The sequence below is a fragment of the Falco biarmicus genome, chromosome 13 (genome assembly GCF_023638135.1).
Source record: "Falco biarmicus isolate bFalBia1 chromosome 13, bFalBia1.pri, whole genome shotgun sequence".
In the NCBI taxonomy this organism is placed as follows: domain Eukaryota; kingdom Metazoa; phylum Chordata; class Aves; order Falconiformes; family Falconidae; genus Falco; species Falco biarmicus.
This window is the reverse complement of record NC_079300.1, coordinates 1,930,951-1,951,360: the sequence shown is the minus strand read 5'-3', so window position 1 is coordinate 1,951,360 and position 20,410 is coordinate 1,930,951. Positions and strand designations below refer to the sequence as shown.

At 48.7% G+C, this 20,410-nt stretch overlaps 1 protein-coding gene and 1 long non-coding RNA gene across 4 annotated transcripts in view; one reads left to right on the top strand and one right to left on the bottom strand.

Moving 5' to 3' along the window:
• LEKR1 (leucine, glutamate and lysine rich 1) overlaps nt 1-8,235 on the bottom strand; it is a 66,977-nt gene extending 58,742 nt beyond the window's left edge. The window contains exon 1 of one of the 3 annotated variants that reach the window (XM_056359181.1): nt 7,275-8,235. In XM_056359181.1, the coding sequence (XP_056215156.1) occupies nt 7,275-7,955 (681 nt within the window). In that variant the 5' untranslated portion in view covers nt 7,956-8,235. The other 2 variants (XM_056359183.1, XM_056359184.1) reach the window with 2 other exon arrangements.
• A 659-nt stretch (nt 8,236-8,894) lies between these two features.
• LOC130158330 (uncharacterized) lies at nt 8,895-18,860 on the top strand. Its single transcript, XR_008825244.1, has 2 exons — nt 8,895-9,205; nt 18,178-18,860. It is a non-coding gene; the product is annotated as an uncharacterized LOC130158330 (long non-coding RNA).
• Nucleotides 18,861-20,410: the final 1,550 nt, after the last annotated feature.

The window sequence follows — 20,410 nt, the reverse complement described above, 5'->3', positions numbered from 1 at the left end:
AAACCCAAACAGAAAGTAACTTTACTATTGACCAGGTTTTGGTCTGCTTGGAACAGGGAAACTCAGGGCAAACAGGACTTGAAAAGCCAACAGAGGGATAGAAAAAAAAACCCTATTTGAGTTAGCACAACAGTAGTACTGTGTGCACAATAACATAAAAACAGGCTCACTGAGGAAAAAGTGCTTGAACTAGGAAGATATTTGACCCATAAGATTTTGAGCTACAGTTCTGATACACATTACACCAGATGCTATAACGAAAGGACAAGACCTATATCCAGAACAAACTGTATCGCAAGGTAGCATTTCTAGCTGTTCCACTACAGCATCTGTGGGAGTCATTTCAACTCAGACCTGCATTTGCTTTTGGAAGAATTAATATTATTCCATGGTTACCTAGATTTCTTTAGCTACCAAGAGTGAGAGGAGAGCTGAGCCAAGATGGATAGTCACTCAAATTACGTGTCTGACGCCGTACAGTAAGCATCTGTAGAGCCCAAGTTATAAGGAAAAAAAGAAAAAAAATACTTTGGTGGTGGTCTAGACCTTTTTTAGTCTTTTGAATGACAAGACAGGAATTTATATCCTTTCAACCTGACCATATAACTACAGGGAGCATCAGTAGCACACTACTATTCTTCTCCTCTGATATTTCAGATTCCACCCATAAAAATTACCACGCTAAAGAGCTAAATTCTTGTTAAAAGAAAAATTATCTACTTACTCTCTTAGCAGTGCTTTGGGATTACAACATTCAGCATATGGATCACTTATGGCAGAAACAGTCCGTTACAAGCAGCTAATAAATAGCCACGACTCTTAAAAGCCAGAACTTCAGTCCTCAATTAATGCGATACTTTTAAAGAGCTTTAAATACATTCCTGTGCATCAGTGAAAAAAACCCAGAACATAGAGCCATGAGCACAGATGTACTCCTTGTACATTAATTTTTACACTGCAGGGAAGGTAGAGCCTAAGGGAACTGCAGCATTCATCATCCTCCTTGCATTCACCCAGTGCTCCTCAGGCAGGTAAGGCAGTAACAACAGCTCTTGCTCCCTCCCCAGTCAAATCTGTCAGGACTGAGACTGCTTTAGCAAGGACTGGCCAAATCACAAAAAAACCAAATTTGTCCAAGCTACACTTGTAGCAGAACAATATGTAAAGCTCAAGGAAAAAAAAAAAAAAAAGCCAAACAAAACCAAACATCACGCTGGGTGCACTTAAATTATTCCTGTATGTTGATTGTTTTATTGTACCTCTACTTGATTCTACCTTATTACCTGAATTTACTTTCTTTTCAGTTTACTCCTCCTCTCCCATACTACTTTCATTTCTCTCATGCTTCTTGTCTCTCTCCTGATGAACTAGCCAATCCCTATGACAAAAAAGAAATCATTACTCAAACCACACAATTTTCTAAGAAGAAACTGGAGTCATGTGCTGTATACGCAAAACGGAAGAGTTATTTGATTTAAATTGGTCTTTTTTTTATTCAAAGAAAGATTTTTAAGAGTCTCAGTAGAAACTTCACTTTCTAAAAAAAAGTTTAATCTGAGTCAAGTTTTCAATCAGAATCTACTCAGAAAGTAATATAGATTGTAATGCCAAGCCATACTGCATACATAATTATTTGCTCCACTTCCATAAAATAGCAGTTGCAAAATAAAAATCACAGTACTTTCTTTGAATACATATGAGTAGTATAGAAATAGGCTTGTAGTAAAAACAGAATGTCCTGCTCTCAAAAGTTTCATTCAAAACATGCCCTGAAATAATCAGTTTGTCACGACAGGAAATAATACTCAGATTTCAGGTAGCTTTAATTTTTTCCTGCCTGTGAGTAAAGCAGACTAATGAATCATAAAAGACTGTACTGCATTGCTAGTAACTGCACACACTCACACAAGCCCTGCAAATATCTAACACATGTCCAGCAGGCCATGCAGACCTTCCTGGTGCTCATAAGCTCTTTCAGGATGTGTTAGGGCACACTCCGGCTCTCCAGAGCAACATGGAGCAGAGAGTTCTTATAAACTGAACCACAGTACATGGCAACAAAATGTAATGCCTGTGCAGACAAAAGATAATTTAACCCATTGTTAACCATGTTTTGCCTACAAAACTTTGCCTGACAAATGCTGACTTTTTTGCACCTGCAGTTGCAGACATTCGAAAGCCCCTCCTAGCTACAACCCAACTGCTTGTGATGCAAGAGAGATGATAATCCCTCCAATTCCTAGCAACATACTTGGACACTGGTTGCAGAAAGGGTAGAAAAGTTTGAATATAGTGAATACAGCCCTAGCCTTATGAGTATAGCAAGAGATAAAAATGCTTCGCTGCCCTAGGTGACCAGCAGTGGCTCCAGAATTCTCACATTAAGAACAGAAGGCTGGTGTCAGTTGAGAATATCTGCTTTCACAAATGCTCTGATACCACCACACACAGTGGTAACAAAGTAGGCTGCCTTTACTCTCTGGGAGCTGGTTTTCCCAAATGAACCGCAGGTCCACAGGTAACCAGTTCCCTGTCGAGAGCTTCCCACCTCTTCAGGCTCTAACATGTGGGCTTACACCAAAAATAAGCAGATATTTTCTAACATGTATTTCCAAAGCACATTATAGATGCTCAGAATAGTCACATAGCTGAAGCTTGACATCCCAAATATCAATACTTTCTATAGCCAAGTATTGAAAATCTCAGTGGGCATAGGGCAACTCATGAACATCATCTTAGGAAGCATTCATAAGGTGCATGACAACAGGACTCTGAAAAGGCCTCCTGCCATTCTGCATGCAAAAGCTACCATGTTTATCTGGAGGGCACAAATGGAAATGCTGGTGCTTCTAAATCCATATTGATATCCATATTGTAAGTAATAAATAGATTGCTATGTTGTTCACTTCTACAAAGCTAGTCTTGGTGGATGGGACAGGTTCTTTAGCTATATAACACAAGCGGAACTATGTAATACCCCCAGGTTCAAAGATAGCAAGAAAAATTAAAAGATAACATAACATGCTCATAAAGATACCATAACGTGCCCAATCTATAGCACACGTGGCAAATCTAATGAGTAATCATTTGCTACTAGTAATGTACGTGATGTTTTGTGGATAGTTGGATACCACGGAATGTTCTGTACTGATGTGTAATGCAGCTTCAAAGTGTCTGCTCTGCTTGCTTTCTTAAGCTCCCAGGGTGGCAGAACTACTAATCTGTAGGGGCATCTTGTGCTCAATTAATTTTATGATTTATGTTGAGCAAAGGTTATTTATTTGCCAAATAAAATATAAAATTAAATATAAGGTTTTGTTTGCTGCTTGGAGAACTCGGGGTCATTTTACTGCTATTCTGTTTCCCATTTCAGTTACATCTTCAGGGTAAAACCTCATCTTCCCATCTACTTACACTGATTGAACAACAATGCTGAAACAAACAGAAATTTACAAGTTCACAAGCATATGAAAGATTCATCTATCACTAGCAACAAACAACTAAAGGTGAAATATGACAGTCTTCTTTCCTCTTGAGGAAAAATAAGTAAACAAACAAAAACACCAAACCCAAACAACAAAAACAGAACTCCATAAAAACACATCTAAAACGTTGGAGTAAATGAAATAACTTCTTTTTTAGCATCCAGAGTGCTATGATACCTCTCAGATTGAGTTTGATGGCATAAACTTTAAGACATGTTAATACATGAAAAAGCATGCATTACGAGCCAGTGATCTCTGCAAAGTTCTTTCTACAGTCCTGTGACAACAGTTAGCGAAAATGTAGGGCTCTACTGAGGCAGACCAGCCAACTTATTCAGCTGAAACACCTGTGATCTGGCACACCAGATAGCAAGCACCACTTCCCAGAAGTACACAAGCATCCCTAAAATAAAGCTAGGAGATAGAGAATACCCTCCCCAAAAACTGTCACAGAAGAGAACATAAGCTACAGCTTGGACTTTGCCACTGACTGACCTGGTTACTTCCCTCCCGGGAAGTTACCAGTTTCCCAAGGTCTGCTGCCAAACCAGTAGCAGCTGTTCTCCACGTTCCCGCCACCACCACACCACACCACGTGGCACAGCTTCCTTCGAAACCTGCAGGGAAAACCAACTCCTGCTGACTTCTAACACTGATAAACATTGCTCAGTTTGGTAACCAAGCTGCTAACAGGCAAAGTCACAACTCTGGGCTTTTTTCAAGATATAGATATATATTTTAAGAAACAAACCATGATTTAGACTCTTACTAATAATTAGTTTCTAAGAAGCATGCAACTGTAAATACAAACAATACTATAAGCTTTAATAATGGACATGTGGATGTTTATTTGCCTGGGTTTTGGTGGGTTTTTTTCATTTAGCACCCATCTTGCAATGCATATTGTGTGAAAGAGGTATGAGAGCAGTAGAAGGAATGGGAGAGAAAGACAGAAGCAGGGCCATGTAAAATTCTTACATGATTCTCTCTAAGGCAAAATTGATCACAACCTGAAGAACCAAAGTCCCTCCATATCTATCATTACATTGACAAAATACCAAGAAATCTCTTCCCCTCTAGATTAAAACTTCCTTTAAAATGTAATAAACATTGCAGATAACACCTACTGGACCCAGTCTGCAAATGGTCCATCTATTTCAACTTCTGCCACAACATCCATGGCTTTACAGGGTCTTCCTCTCTGGCAAACTCTGGCAGGAGAACAGTCTGCTATAGGTTGGCACAAGATGTTCCCTTCCCCTTTTCCTCTCCGTACTGTCCTCCAGAAGAGTGCAATTTTGGAGGCAGCTATGTCACTGCTGCAGGTATTGATAAGCAGCTTCTGAAGATCCATCCACAAAGAGGACGAAGGAGAAGAACGATGAGGGCACTCTGGTTTGCATCCTTTCGAGACAGCTGCTTGATCCATTGTCAGCACTACAACCCAACCTCCTAGAAGCCAGCTCAAAACGGCCATTAGCAAGTGGCAGTATTCTTCATTCTGCAGCTGAAATCACAGTGCTTAACACACTCCCTCCAGATACACACATTCCTTTGGCATGCAAGCTGCATGTTGGGAGCATGTGCTCAGTTTGGCAGAGCAACTTACAGCTGGCACAAGTTCTGCTTTCTAAAAGAGAGATTCCAAAAGAAATGCTATAAAACCCAAGGAGCAGAGAATAGGAAGAGAAAAGGAACATGTGTACATAAAAGATAGACAATACAAGGACAGGAAATTGTGAGAATGACTTGTAATCTAGCTCTGTATCTTGTAACTATACTGCAACTACAACGCAAATCAACTGAGTGAAGAGACAAGCAGCAGCAAAGGATATGTAAACCCCTGACACTTAACCGATGCCAAAACCTTGGGCTGTAATTGCCTTAGAGCTCACATACCTTCACACGGAGGTGCAGGGTAGGATGAGACAGGAACATAAGCCTATTGATGTACATACCTAGAAATACTCTGTCTTCTGAATACAGATCTTTTAATGAAAGATCTACTGTAGAACTGGAAGAGATCTGAAGAGATTGCCTGCACAGTCCTCTACTCCAAAGCAAAACTTTGCCTTGCTTGTCCCCCACAGTATCAACTGGAAGAATTTCACAACTCCCCTGGATTAACTTGCAGCTGGAGATGAAGGACAACTGTCACCTTCCTACACATGTGAATATTGCTACTCAAGAATTTGCCAGAATAAGTAAACCCTGCTCTATTATCCCTTGCTAGAAGGTCAAGATTTTTAAGCTCCTTGCTAAATTCCCATCAGTCACATTATTTTCCTTAAATACTGCAGCTCAGAAGAAATATGTCAACCACCCTGAAGGGAGGAATAATGAAGGCCCAAGTTTCACATGCAATTACTACAATTAACTGTTAATGTTATTCTGCTTACGACCCAATTACAGACTTCAGTGTTCAGTTTGACAAGTGACAAGGAAGCTTAATCAGTTACTATGCATTTTGTATTATGCAATGGGTTTACTCTTTTTAAATATGTCTTATTCTTACTATGAACATGAAGCTTAATGCTTTTCCTAGAGTGCTCACGACCCTTCCCTGACTGGCATCAGTGTATTCCTTATGATCCTAGCTCAATGAAAAACAGCAGGCACCAACACTCCTGAAAGAAAGAAAGAAATAATGTCACACCCTTTCTGTTCCCAGTTTCTGCCTGCACTCACACCTGCCTCCTCCTTGTGCTAGCATACACATAGCACACAGATCAGGAACTGATCCAAACGAAAGACAGGCAGTTTAAGTGCTGCCAAACTACAGCCTTAAGCCATGAATAGAGATATTGAGCAGTACTAGATCCAGAACAATTCCCCTGATGTACTTCATCCAACAATTTGGGACAACTGCTTTTCTGAGAAACTTGCACTGATTTTTGCCAATCACCTTATCCCGTTGATGCTTGCAAACTGGTTTCTAAATAAACATACCTGATATGTTTCCTGCTACCAACACAGCTGATAAGGAGTCTGGAAGTTTCCCAGGTTTTTCCCCTCCCCATTTTTTAGGGGAAAGTATTGGTTTTCCCTTCCTTCAGCTATCTTACCCATCCTTCAATTCTCAGAAATCACTGAGGGCTCAGAAATTGTCTCAACAGTTTCCTGGACTATCAAGGGAGAATTTCTCTAGACTTTGCTAGCCTGAGTACATAAAGCTTTTAAATTACCTGTTAATTATTAGATGCACACCAAAAAATGAGGACAGCTGGGTGTTTTATTGCCAAAGTAAAAACTTCAGTGTTACGGAAAGTGACTCGTGTTCCACTTGTGTGCATCACGGCATAAAAAAGGCCTCCTTGTAGGTTAACCCATATAAACATCAGCATCATTCCATTGGTAATAATTGGTCTCCCAAACGAAAGAACAGCCTCACACACAAAGAGAAGATAAAAGAAAAGACGAAGGGAAATATTTCGTTCCTATTAGCAGTGATGCGCCTTTGTTTCATGTACGCTCTGTTAATTACATGTTATGCTCTGCAGCCATTCCAAGCTTATGGCAACAAACCACACCATACGGGGTAAAATCTGAAACTCACCTAGCAGCGCCAACACTGTTACAGAATGGGTACGTTCCTCTACGCCATTCCTACAGTAGCAGCGTGCCATTACGCTCCGTATGTAGCGACAAAACCTAGCACACACCCAGCCTAAAACCAGGACCCAACGGTACCCCATACGTGCCGGTGTTCACAGGCAGTGAGCCAACCCTCAGCTGCTGCCGTATCTGGCCTGCGGGTGCTGGGCCTCGCGCACCTGCACCGTTCCGTACCTTCCGCACCCCCTCGGGCGGCGGGTGAGCGGGGCCGCGCCGCTCCATGGCCTCGCGCCGCTCCATGGCCTCCCGGCGCCCGGCGGCGGGGTCCGGGCAGCTGCCGGCGGCCGCAGGGCCGGAGGCCGCCGGGGCCGCGCGCCGCCGCGGGGCCAGGCGCGGGGCCGCGAGCGCACGCATGCCAGCCGCCCGCGCCGCGGGGCCTCCGCGCGCCCGCCCCGCCTGCCGGGGGCCAGGCCGCGGCCGCCCGCCCCGGCGGGGAGCGCCGCGCAGGCCGCACTGGAGGAAGGGAAAGGGGCGGGAGGACGACGGTCGATCCGCCCCGGAGCCCCCGGGCCGCAGCAACCTCCGCAGGACACGCCGGAGCCCGGGGCGGCCGGAGGGAAGCGGGACTGGGGGAAGCGGCCGGGGCGGCCATTTTCTTACCGCGGCTTCCTCCGTAACCAGGGCAACGGCCCTGCGCGTGCGCGTCACGTGGCGCGGGGCGCGCGGCCGGCGGGGGCGCCCCCAGCACCGGCCCGACGGAAAATGGGTCCGCGGGAAGGCGGGGGCCTGCGCGGCCGGGCCGGGGCGGGCTCTGCGCGGAGGGCGAGGGCCGGCCCCAGCGCCCGTCCTTCGTCCCAGCCGGGCTGTCGCCCCCCGGCCGCCCCAAGGCCCTCCCTCGCGGTGGGTCGGTGGCATCTCAAAACCCGGGGGATGTGCTCAGCCTCCGCATGAGCCGGCTTGGCGCCGCCAGCTCCCAGTGAAATCCACTCGAGTCCACAGCGAAGCAATAACAATAAATAAATTGGGAAAAGGCGTGCGAATTGGGAGTTTTCAGTACAACAGAATTAATTTCACATTCTGCCCTTCTCCCCTTGTCACCACCGTTTTTGTGTTATTTTACGTTTGGCCCCTTCAGCACAGGCTGAAGAAACCGAGTTGCTGCTGAGACTCACATCCCATCAGCTGTGCCACTACGGCCATCTGCTTCATCCCCACGGTCCCCAGCAAGGCAGCGGCACAGCCCACATCCCGCTCCACCCCAGCCTGCCGCAGGCCTGTGATGCTGCGGCAGCTGAAGGGCCACGGGCACAGCAGGGCTGCTCACCTCCCACAGCCCATTCCCAGCCTGCCCAAAGCAATTCCTGCATGCCCACCACATTTCCTAGATGCCCACAGCATTTCCTATATAGCCAGGGCAATTCCTGTATGCCCAAAGCAATTCCTATACGCATTCCCTGCAAGCCGCATACAAAAAGATCCCCTCCCCCCCCCCCCCCCAAAAAAAAAAAAAAAAAAAAGTAGGGACATCCACTAAAAACTGGAAAGAGGCCAGCGTGAAAAACGAGGTGACCTTCCACCGGCCTTGTCAACCTGATTTAATTTACGCATGACTCGCTCTTAGCTGCCGCTCTTAGCTGCAAAGGTTCAGTCTCTGGGGCAGCTCCGTGCAGGGCAAAGCATCAGTCGTGTTTTCCAGCAGCGTCGCGCAGCTGGATAGGGAATAGGGTTTTTTTTGGTGGAGTAAACTGCGTGCGGGCAAGGGGAGGGCGTGCTATTGAAGAAGTCAGTGAGATTTATCGGGGGAAAAAAAAAAGAGGAAAATTGCATAAGCAGGAGCTGTTGGAACAGCAGCGGATGCGGCACCGCCCGCGCCCCCGGCTCCGCGCGGCGGTCCCCGGGGTGCCGCTCCCCCCGCCCTCGCGTGTGCTGCCGCCGCGACCCCGCGCCACGTTGCGTGCCGAGCGCCGCGCCCGCCGCTAATCCCGGTTTGGCAGCGACGGGGGCCGCAGGGGCCGGGCCCGCCCCTTGAACCTCTTCGGGATGCACGGCGAGGCCGGGGGTAAGGGGAGGGGGTGCAGATGGCGTGTCTCGCGTGGGAATGTCACCCGAGCCATCGCCCCGCAGCGCAAAGCAAACATGCACTCGCCCGTGGCGGACGCTCAAAGGTCAGAACGAAGAGCTGCGGGTTTAAAAATAAATAAAGTGCAGGGGCTCCCCGCGCCGCGGCTGCCCCACGCCGAGCCCGCGGGCTGTCAGGGGGCTTACCCCACCGCGGGGGGGGTGGGTGTTGCGTGTGAAGGGCGGCTCAGCCCCCGCGGAGGTATTTAATTAAGAGCGGCATTAACAGCGAGACGGGCCCGGCAGCGCCTTTGATGGGCGCGGGGAGCGGGGCGGGGGGGCCGGGCACGCCTTGCCGGCATATGTTCCCCCTGCGTGATGGCGGCGGCGGGGGGGGGCGGGCGCGCGGCGCCTCTCACGCGATGGCCGCCTGACGTGCCGGGAAGGGTGTCGTGCGGCGCGGCGATGAGATCAGCGCGGATTGCCGGCGCGGGGGGCACGGCCGGCCGGCACGCAGCCGCCTGCAGCGGCAGCCGGGGTGGGACGGGGCTGCGCCTTGCCCGCCTCGGGCTGCGGCCGCGGCTCAGGGGGTCTGGTCCGGGGGGGCTGAGGGGACCCTGGCTGGGGGCCGGCGCAGGGTATCCTTTCCTGGGGGGGGGGGGGGGGCTGAGGAGATCCCGTCCTTGGCGGGGGGCAGCTGAGGAGATCCGGTCCTGAGGGGACTGAGGAGATCTTGTCCTCCAGGCCTGGGGGGCTGAAGAGAGCCTGTCCCTGCGGGGGGACTGAGGAGAACCTGCCCTTGGGGGGCCTGAGGAAATCCAGTCCCGGGGAAGGGGGACCGGGTGCTGAGGAGAACCTGTCCTGGAGGGCTGAGGGGAGCCTGACCTGGGGGGGCTGAGGAAATCCAGACCTGGAGGGCTGAGGGGATCCTGCCCTTGAAGGGCGCTAAGGAGATCCTGCCCTGGAGGACTGAGGGGACCCTGAGCTTAGGGGAGCCTGTCCTGGGGGGACTTTTATTTCTTTTGTTTTACACAAGCACATTTTACACAAACCCACAGGAGCTGGAACTACATGATCTTTAAGGTCCTTTCTAACCCAAACCATCCTGTGATTCTGTGACAGGAGAGCCTGCCGGGCGTGGGGGGCGGACGGGACTGAGGAGAGCCAGTGCCAGGGGCGAGGAGAGCCTGCCCTGGAGGTGACGAGGACCAGGCCACGCTCCCGCCACCCTCCCCTCTGAAGGGGCTGCTCCCCCCTGCAAGCAGCACACACACAATCCCCACTGTCACGGCCCCAGTCCACACATGCAGGGTGGCTCGGGACTCGAGTGGGCTGAGGGTGGCCTGTCTGCCCCTGCCCACAGCCGCCAGCCCCCCCAGGGCCCGCCGGCCGCCTCTCACCCACGTGGCATGGCGGCAGGCCGTGTGCGTGCCAGCCTGAGCCACCGGGACTGCTCGCGATCAGGTTCCAGGCAGTGTGAGCAGCTCCAAGGACAAACGAACAGGCAAGAAATGAGTGCGTGACACGCAGCAGTCATAAGCCAGCTATTTCCATTGTTTTCCGGCAGGCTTTGTACCTTCTCAAACACACGTGAAAAGCCTCCCACTGCTTAGAAATCCCAACCCGGAGGAGCAAAGTCCGTGCCAGTGGGCAGCTAGGGAAAAAGGCTAATAAACACCAACACCCTCTTTGCCAGGGAAAGCGGGGATGGCCGGGGTGTGTGTGGGGATGAATCGGTGTGCCTGTGCCTGCAATATTTCCTGGGTAAAAGAGAAACCTTACTTTTGTAGCAGCCCTCCTGTTTTAGGCTGTCCTTTCATTTGTTCAAGACAAAGACCAGCAGGTTTGCAGCACTGTCTGTAAATGGCTCCTGTGGGAAGCTGCTGCTGGTTCCAGTTGCTCTGCTAGGGAGGAGCAGAGCTCAGGCGCTTACCGCTCAGTCCTGCAGTGCCGCGGGTACACGGGGGCTTTGTGGAAGAGCAGGGGGGGTCCCTGTGCTGGGCCTGCAGCAGAGGCTGACACAAGGAGGAGAGATGGCAGGAGATGTGCAGAGGGAGGGGTCAAGGGAAGGACAGGGCTTCCATGGCGTATGGCAGCGAGCTTATTTCTGGTGCTGTAATCACATCATGTTAGTTCCCATTTTCAAGCTATATTGTTTGCTAGATTGGTTTGGTTTGCTCTGCTCCCCCTCTTCTTTGCAAATGTCACAAGGACAAGACCGTGGTGGGAGAGCAGCCTCTGTGGAAAGGTGTTTGGAGAAGGGATCTGAACACAAGGACTACCTGGGAGTCAAGGTCAGGCAGGTCGTTCTGTGCAAAGGGACAGCGCTAGGGTAGAACCTCTCCAAAGCAGCATGAAAATGATAAAATCAGGAGCAGGGTGCTGGTGGTCTGTGCAGAAAGGTAGAGGTGAGATGATGGCACCAGGCTCGGAAGGGTGGCTCAAATAGCAGGGTGAAACTGGAGCGTGCTAATGACAGTGGGACATGCGAAGCAGGAATCGGATCATGAGGGAGAAGATCCCAGTACTCCTTTTGTGACATTGCCAAATCAAAGTCAAGCTTTTGGCTGCAAGACCACATGAGGTGAATCAGAGAAGGAATCTGTATGATTAAGCAGCAGCTGAGTGCCAGAAGTGAAGAGCTGTCAAGGATAGTATCAGGAGTGTATGTGTAGAGGACAGTGGGTTTATTTGCCACGATAGAAAAGGATTTGAAAGGGAATACAAGAAGCTTGTACTGAGTCTGAGCTGGCAGCCAGAGAGCTTGGGAAGGGTGCCAGGAACAGCGTCACAGATACAAGGCTGAAGTGAGAAAGGAATACAGAGCACAGAGGCAGCCTCAGCAGTCGAGCGGCTTAGGAATGGGTGCGAAGGGCAAGAGGGCACAGACTGCCAGCTAGCAGGACATGACTTGGGGAGGAAATGACCGAGCAAAACCCCAAACCCTGGGACATCGGGTACAGAAGGGCTCAAGGTTTTGTTCTTTAAGACATTCAAGGGCCTGGGCTCAGCATATCTAAAAGATCACCTCATGCTCTGGGACAATGATGATGGTGGCACTTGTGATGGCTCATGTGGCAAAACAGAACTTTTACCGTAAGGGTGAGGTTCATCTGTGCAGGACTCAGCATTTTCCCAGGGGCCTGCTAGAAAACTCCCACGGGAACTCAGAAACTCCATAAATCTTTCCCCTTCCCCCCATCCACAAGCAGAGTGATGTGCTTTTTCCTAATTTAAACACACAAATCTGTAGGGAGGAAAATGTTTATACTGTTGGCTTTAAAAAAAACCCAACTACCACCTGAAAATTCTGCCAAATAGGAACTGCACACAAAGACCTCCCCATTGAAAGAGGGTGAGAATGGATGGAACAAGGCGTATGTTACTTAAAGTCCTTAGTGAGCTACTGGAAGAAATATCAGGCAGTGATGAAGGAACTATGGAGTCATTGTGAAACAGGAAAAGATAAAGAGGAAAAACAAACGACGGAAGCCTGGATGTTCAGAGGACAGAGCATACCAAGGAGGATGGTGAGGCTGACTTGAACCTAGGAGGCAAGGTCACTACATATAGATCATTCTGAGATCCAGCGTACAAAACCTGTGCATCAGTCTCCCAGCCTACAATGAAGGAAATGTGATATAAGGAATACTGAGGAGGGTCTGGGTTTGCAAGCCCTGAAATTGTATTGTGATATCTACTGTTGACACAGTTCTGGAGCTTTTCTTGGGCTCCACTCCATCCCCTGATAACATAGCCACCCTTTTAAAATACTAAATAACAGCATATAGTACTTTGCAGTAGATTAGGCTACTCCTTCCTCCACATTACTACCTCATGATTTGCGATTGCAGTGTAATGTCCTGGCACATCCTGATAGGAAAATGCAAATGTTGCATTTCCATGGCATGGCCTGACAATTTAAATTTATCTCCCACAAAGAGATAACACCATGTGTATGCTGATTGCATGCGATTGCTACAGCCTTGTTAAAATACTGCCATATCCTTATACCTTGGTGTGTGGAACTCAGGTGAAAATTAAACAGAACAAGATTCTTATTGCTCTGCTTTAGAACCTGTTTCCTCTTATACTCATCGGTTAAACCCACGGACTTCCAACAGGGCAACATCAAGACCCCATCCCAAATGGGGACCTGTATTCTTCTTACCCAAACTATAGATAACATTTACCAAAGTACAAAAATTATTATTTCTGGGATCTGAAGATAGGTATGGGATAGGTGATGGCCAAGTGAGTTTGGCTTGATTCTGCTCCCTTACTGTTACGACCAGCTGCACTGCCAGTAGCAAATGTGCTAAGCAAAAGAGGGCTCAGCAGTCATGGCCCATGGCCACCTGAGGTAACCTGCATCGCAGGTTGCACCCTGATGCTGGCTAAGCTGGTAGGCCATGAGAGCTCATGTAGTTAAATGAGTCGTGGCAGGCATCACCATCATCGTGCAAGCTGGTTTATGAGGGGGCTGGAACAGAGATCAGTGGAAGAAGTTACAAGGTGGTTGCTTCAGGTCTCCTGTAGCACGTAAGAAGAGCATGATGACCTGCTCAGCACCACAATTCCTTCCATTAATTTAGGTCTCGTTCCTGTGAATTATCTGTCAGCAAGTGATGATATACATAATCTGGTTTAAGACTGGAAATTTTAGACAACATACTTGCTTTTAAAGCTCTAGGTTTCTTTGCCATTTGTCCTGAAAAAAGGTATTGAAGAATTTGGCACAGTTGTCAGCAGAAGGCCCAGAACTGTTGAGTCATTTGGGAGCACAAGTGGAGACCACAGTATCTTATCAGAGGTGCAGACAAAGAGGTGTTCATAGTTCCTGCTAAAAGCATACCTTTTATATATATATATAATACATATTTTTTAAAATACATATTTTTATTAATATATGTATTTATATATATATACCAGTGCCAGCCAGGCTCGTGCTGCAGCCTGTCACCAGCAGCATGCCCTTTGCTATAGGCTCCAAGAGAGGTTCAGTGCATGGAGTGACCTTAGTCCTGCTGTCTGATTTCTATACTGCCTCACCCCTCGGTAAGGCTCATGACGGGTTAACATCCAGCTGTTTACCAGAGCTCGGTGTCTATGGGGTGTTTTGGCTGCCTAGTAGCTTGTCTCGAGGGAGAAGCGGGAAGTCGGAAGAGACATGTCACAATGTGCAGAGCAAAGCGCTGCTGCTGGCTGAACCCAGCTCATCTTCCTCACCTGACAGCAGTGGGCCTAATCAGGAGAGCCGGTGGACTTGACCCATGGAGGAAAGAGGTGATTGTGAAATTGGATGGCATTTCCCTGTCACTATGGAGTCACTAAAGGAACAGGCATATTTTCTTCCTGTTTACATAACATCACCAGTAGCTTTGCACCTATTCCTGGTGACCTGCAGCCACAATTTGCAAGCCACATTGACACGCCATGGTGATAAAACTTGCCGGTGATTTTTTCGGGTCTGAAATAAGGAGGCTTCCCAGCAGGCGCTGGGCTCACCGCAGGCTGCTGCCGTGCAGGAGGCTGCATCGCGGTGGGCTGAGAGGAGATGTAGCCATGGCCTCCTCTTTGAAAGCCCACTGAGGCTGTAGCCGCTCAGGTACAAGTGAGGGCAGACTGGAAGGTTGCCCAGATATGTCATGGGGGTGGAATTGCTCCCCAGAGAATCCGGAGCAGCAAGGTACAACCCACATTTCATCGGTACCTGTGCGAGATGGAAACCTTGCTGGGAAGTCAGGCTTGAGCTGGGGTTCCACCAGCATGACTAAGAGGGTGCTGCCACACTTTCTGGGTCCATCTTAAAGTGCAGTAGTAGCTTGTGGCTTGAAACCAAAGGTACTCACATTGCATTCAGGACTCTACACACCCACATCATAGCACACAAGGGACCTTTGCAGGACATAATTCACCATTTATTCACAATAGTGTGATTAAAATGAAAAGTGAATCTATTCCCAGTGGTTGTGGCAAGTGCTTCAGTGATCCTCCATTTCATTGCAGAAACAATTTCATTGCAAAAGAGTTTTCATTTCATGTTGTGATGGCGGAAAGTGACAGAGTCCCCAGCTGCACCAGTAAGAGCAGCAGGCTCCAAGCACGGGGCTGTCACAGGGGATTAGTCATGTCCTTAGCCACAGGAAAGCCGCAGTGGAGAACAAATCTTGCATCTTATGGTTTACAGGCTCCTTTCACAGTCAATGTTTATCTTCCCCACAGAATACAAAATTAAACAAAAATGTAAGCTTCCTGACCTTCACCTGATGGCCTTTCTTTCCTAATGTGAGAGAAGATGCTGTGGTTTTGTTCCACAAGGTGTGCAGAAAGCCTTCTCCAGCCAAACAACCAGCTGTTGGCGAATAGGTAGAGGCCACTTCCCACTTCGCTCGGCAGGGTTTGAGGCATCTGGCAGTCCTGCCAGCTGGGATCAGCTCAGCAGGGCAGAATGTGTGTCCCCCGTCCTTGCACTCTTCCTTCTTACCGTTCCTCTGCGGGAGGGCATGGTGCTAAACAGGGGGACACCCAGCTTTCTGGGATCCAAGTCAGCTATGACTCAAAAACACTGCGATTTTGGGAGTTCTGCAGTGTTGTGCTTGCTGAGCTGGGATTAGTGCCTGCAGAATAAAAGTGCTCCCATGCTGCTGTTTGCTCATGGTGTGGTACCCCTTTGAGTATACTTTACAGTATCTTAGTTGATACTGTAGTAGATACTCAGCATAGTACCTTTAAGTACAACAACACAGTCACACAAACCGAGGATCAGCACTTCCTACTGGGGATACAAGTCACATTCCCCACCCCAAGATTAAAGGCACATTAAATATTTATATAGCTGTCACGCCTAGAGGCCCCATCAGGATTAAGGTCCACAGTACTCGGTGCTCTAAAAATTTATGATAAGAGCCAGTCCCTGCCCCAAAAGAATGCAGCCCCAGCTCAGGCTGACCCACTGCCCTGGGGTGGTGCGTTGCTGGAGCTGCCCTGCCATGCCTACTTCATAAACCACCCGCCTGTGGGAAGACCAGCTGAGTTACCAGTGGCACTAAAGGGCAGTGGCTTCGTTTTAATGCCGAGTTCTGGTTCCTGTTTGTTTTACAGATGAGGGCCCTCTGCTAAAAAAGCCTGCCTTCTGTAAGGTGGACCATGTCTGAGGCGGGCAGGGTGGGAGCTGGGAAAAAAACCAAACTATATAGCACAGGGGTTGCTTTCTGCATTAAGAAGTACCTCTTCTCATGGAACAATGTTTTCCCCATTACAAGAAGAGGATTTCTGGTAGGTAGAAGCACAGTCCTTGATCGTGCTGGGTCTACATTCAGTTTCTATTCCTCAGATATCCTGGGCGAGTGACTCTGCTTGTTTCTTGTGCAAATCCTCAGCTGTCAAATATCGCTGCTTCTCCCAGGCATGTTGCAGCCATTAACACAGTCAAGGTGCAGGACTGCCTTGGGCAGGTGGCCGGCACGCCACGGTAGGATGGGCGTGCTTGCTGACTGCTGGGGATGATGTTAATCACTAGTTCCACAATTAGAGGAGGCCTCGGCAGTGGCAGCAAGGCAGGAAGCAGAACCAGTGGCTGGAAGTGACTAAGCCCAGGACTGGGGATGGGGTAAGAGTAGCAGTTTCTGCTCAGGGCGGCCTGGCATTGCCTGCAGAGGAAATCCTGGAAGCAGATGAAGGGAAGGGAAAATGCAGGGTAGGATTTGGACCTCTCACTGGCTGGGACAGCAGTGGCAGCAGCAGGACTTGTCTCTGAATACAAGCCTGCCTATGGGAATACAGCCTTGCGAGTAAATAAGGTGTAGTCCTCAGTAATCCAAGGACTTGTATAACATGCCCCTAACCATTGGCTTTATCCCCATCTGGAAGTTTATTGAACATCTTCCTGCAGCAACTTGAAGCACTTGCTCCCCGTGGTGCCTGCTGTGTCTGGTCAGCTTTAGCACAACACGGCAAGCGAGGCCGAGCTCACCTTTACCTCCAGCCTGCCTTGTGGCTCATAGCGCGCCAGGAGGAGATCCTTACCCGAGGCATTGGGCACAGCTCAGAGGCACAGAGCCAGATGCAGCGCATTGCGATGGGCCAAACTGTGGAGGAGTAAACTAAGTACAATACCTGCTGCTACTGCTGCATTTATGCCTTTCTGTTGCTGCTTCCCACGACCTGCCTGTTCACATGCACTCTCCCGTGTGATATTGTGTTGCCCCACAGTGCAGTGAGGAGTGCTCGGGCATTTGTGCCAGTGTATTCGCTGGGACTTCATTACCCTCCAGGGGTCTGCTTGTGAGATGATTACAGTTCGACTCAATGACCTTAAACCTAAATGATGCTGTGAATCTGTGAGTTTAGTCTCTAATAACCTGTTGCTAGGCTGCTGCCTCACACTCTGCATGCACTGCCAGTGGGTCACAAATCACCTGTCTTGATTCACCAGTGTGTTTTTAACAGGTTACCCCTGAGGTCCCAGCACCCCCAGAGCAGCACCTGCTGGGTGACTGGTGAGCTCTTCCCCCAAGCACAGAGCAGAGGGCTGCTCTGAACAGCTTTGCTGAACTTTGTCCCTCTGAGGAGGGGGTTCATCCTGGTGAGATAAACTGCAGCCCTTTTGACCGCCGTTCCAGCAACCGGCTGTCACGGTCCTTGCTGGACCACATCTGCATGAGCTGTGTGTGAAGCAGACGGAGGGAGCCATGCCAGAGAGCTGGTATGATGCACCAGGAACCTTTCCCTGGCTGGGAGCGAGCTGTACAGAGCGATGCCACGCCACGCACGCTGCTGCTCTGCATTCCCTGCACTGTGTGTGTTCCCTGCTAACTATGAATGTCAAAGTGCCTGGAGCTGCCATTTTGTTTATTTTAAGAATGGCAAGGACTAACATTTAGGTATTGCCTTTCAGAACTCTTAAAAATAGAAGTTACAAAATTGCTTCACGTAATCCTTAGCACGTAATACCTTCCTGGCTGAGAGGAAGAGACCAGCCACAGTAGCAACAGGACACGAGTGTTTTGGAAATTAACTCTGATCCAGAGAGAAGCATAATTACCAGTTATTTATATAGAGCCTTTTTCCTTCACAGGCTGCCCAAAAATTGGATCAACAGAATGATTCCTGTCTCACAGCAAAACAGAGGTGGGCTGCTCAGACAGTGGCAGACCTGGAAGAGGGTCCGGATCTCTGGATTCTTCAGTTGATTTCAGCCTGCTTGATTACAGCTTCCTTGCCTTGTAGTAAGTGTATGATCAGTAATTCTGTCCAGGTGGTAAAGGCAATAAGACATACAGGATTCATCATTTATGCTTTCAAACCTTTAAAGCTCCCTGTGGAATGACTGCCTTCTGACAGTTCTTCTTCGTAGGGATCAGAAAATAGTCCCTTCCCTGATTTCTTGAAAACTGGTGTTTCCCAGCCGTGTATATCATCAGCAAATCAAATAGAGACAAATCTGGTCTCTCATTTCCAGTTAAGCCTGTCGTGTTATATGGCACTACATAATATGTCAAGAAACCAGTGCAGCTGATCTGGCGTGTCATTGCAGCAAAAGGAAATTAAAGCAAATACAGATTTATGAAAGAAGGCCCATTTTTGGCACCATGCATGAATTTCCTGGCTGACTGCTAATACCAAAGTGCAGATCATCTATTTGATGTTAGCAAAGGGAAATCCCAGCAATTCATGCCATAGCATTAAAACACAGGATTCTAAAAATAACATTAAAGAGACGGACTGGAAACAACAATAAAAACTAAAAAGAAAACCTTGTCTTTTTGTTTGCTTGCTTTTTTGAAAGTAAGAATGCCAAGTTCAACCCCTAGAGCTAATTTCAAAATCACAAGGCCTGAAAGGTGAGGTGAGTGTATCAAAATAGCCAGGTGGCTCATGTGGGGCGGCTGCAGGAGCTCTTATCCCTGCTTGGCGTGGTTCCTGCTGCAGTCCTGTCCTTAGTAAATGGCGGGGTAAACAAGGTAAATGGGGCCATTCAACACTGACTTGGGAAGTGAGGACAAGCAGGCAGAGGACTGATGGACCACGGAAAGTCTGAGGGTAAAGACGACACCCCCAGCACCCTTCATCACTGGGTTTTCTCATGGATATCCCTGTCCTGCCACTCAGAGTTTCCTCCAGAGCTCTAACTCCCCTTCCTCTATACCCAAACGTATTCGGAGGCTTCACTGTCTCCACCACCTTAGGCACCCCTGCACTCAGCCCTTACACTTTGCCTGCGCCAGCCGGCACACTAATTAGAGGTCTTACCGAGTGAAATCAGCGTACTGCAGATGAGACTGTGAGTAAGCCCCAGCCAGGACATGGTGCAGTTTAAGGTGACTGGGTTTCAAAAGGGAATTGGTGAAGTCAGTGTGGTTCCCCCTGAGCCGGTGTTCAGTCCGTGCATCGGTTGGAGGAAGTGCAATGACCTAGGTCTTGTCCTGCGGTGAGCCTAGTTCAGCGAGACCCACCTGGTGCAGAGCAGAGATGCAGGTGGAGATAAGTGGATGCTCAGGTGAGCAGTCAGCAGAAAATGATGGCAATTCAGAGATACGTAATCCAGGCTGCACAGCTTTCAGAACTCAGGTTTTTATTTATGTGCCTCATTGGAGGCCATATAAATCCCCACACAGAAACATCACAGAGGACAAATCATCAGTTTAAGAATGAAAAAAGTGCTCCACGGGGGAGCAGAAAAGAACAGAAATACTTTTGAAGATGACTTCAGGGAAGGAAAGAGAATACCCAGATAGTCCCGAGACTTTCCAGACCTTCAAGAATTCCCCACAAATGCAGCTGTCTTTCATTTTAAAAAAAGTAATGAGCTGAATTCAGCGGGGCTGTATAATGCCTCTTGGACCCCAGCGATCGCTTTCTGTAAAGGGGTGTTCTGGGAGGGGCGGCCAGGAAAGCATCACATAGCAGCAGGTAACACTGCGTGCTGGCGACCAGCAGCAGGAGGCCGAGTTTGTGCTGGGATTCCAGCTGGATTAAATGATTGCTTCTGTACAGGGACATTTTTCTATTTAAATCTTACATTGGTTTAAGATTTTCAGAACTTGCTTCTTTAAAAAGGAGAGTGGTTTCCCAACCTCCATGTGCTTTACCATGGTTTCATCATTCCTTTTCAACTGTGTTCATTTTTCCCATGATCCTGATAATTAATCCACATCAATACACGTCTAATTCAGTTGCTTCAGTGTTTGACCTGCAAATCTGTAGCGTTTTTTTCCAATACAACCCAGGCCCCTCATGCCAGGGTGCAGGGTGTGTGTGGTAAAACAGGGATAAGAAACAGCTTCACAGCTGAACCTGCCTCCTCTTGC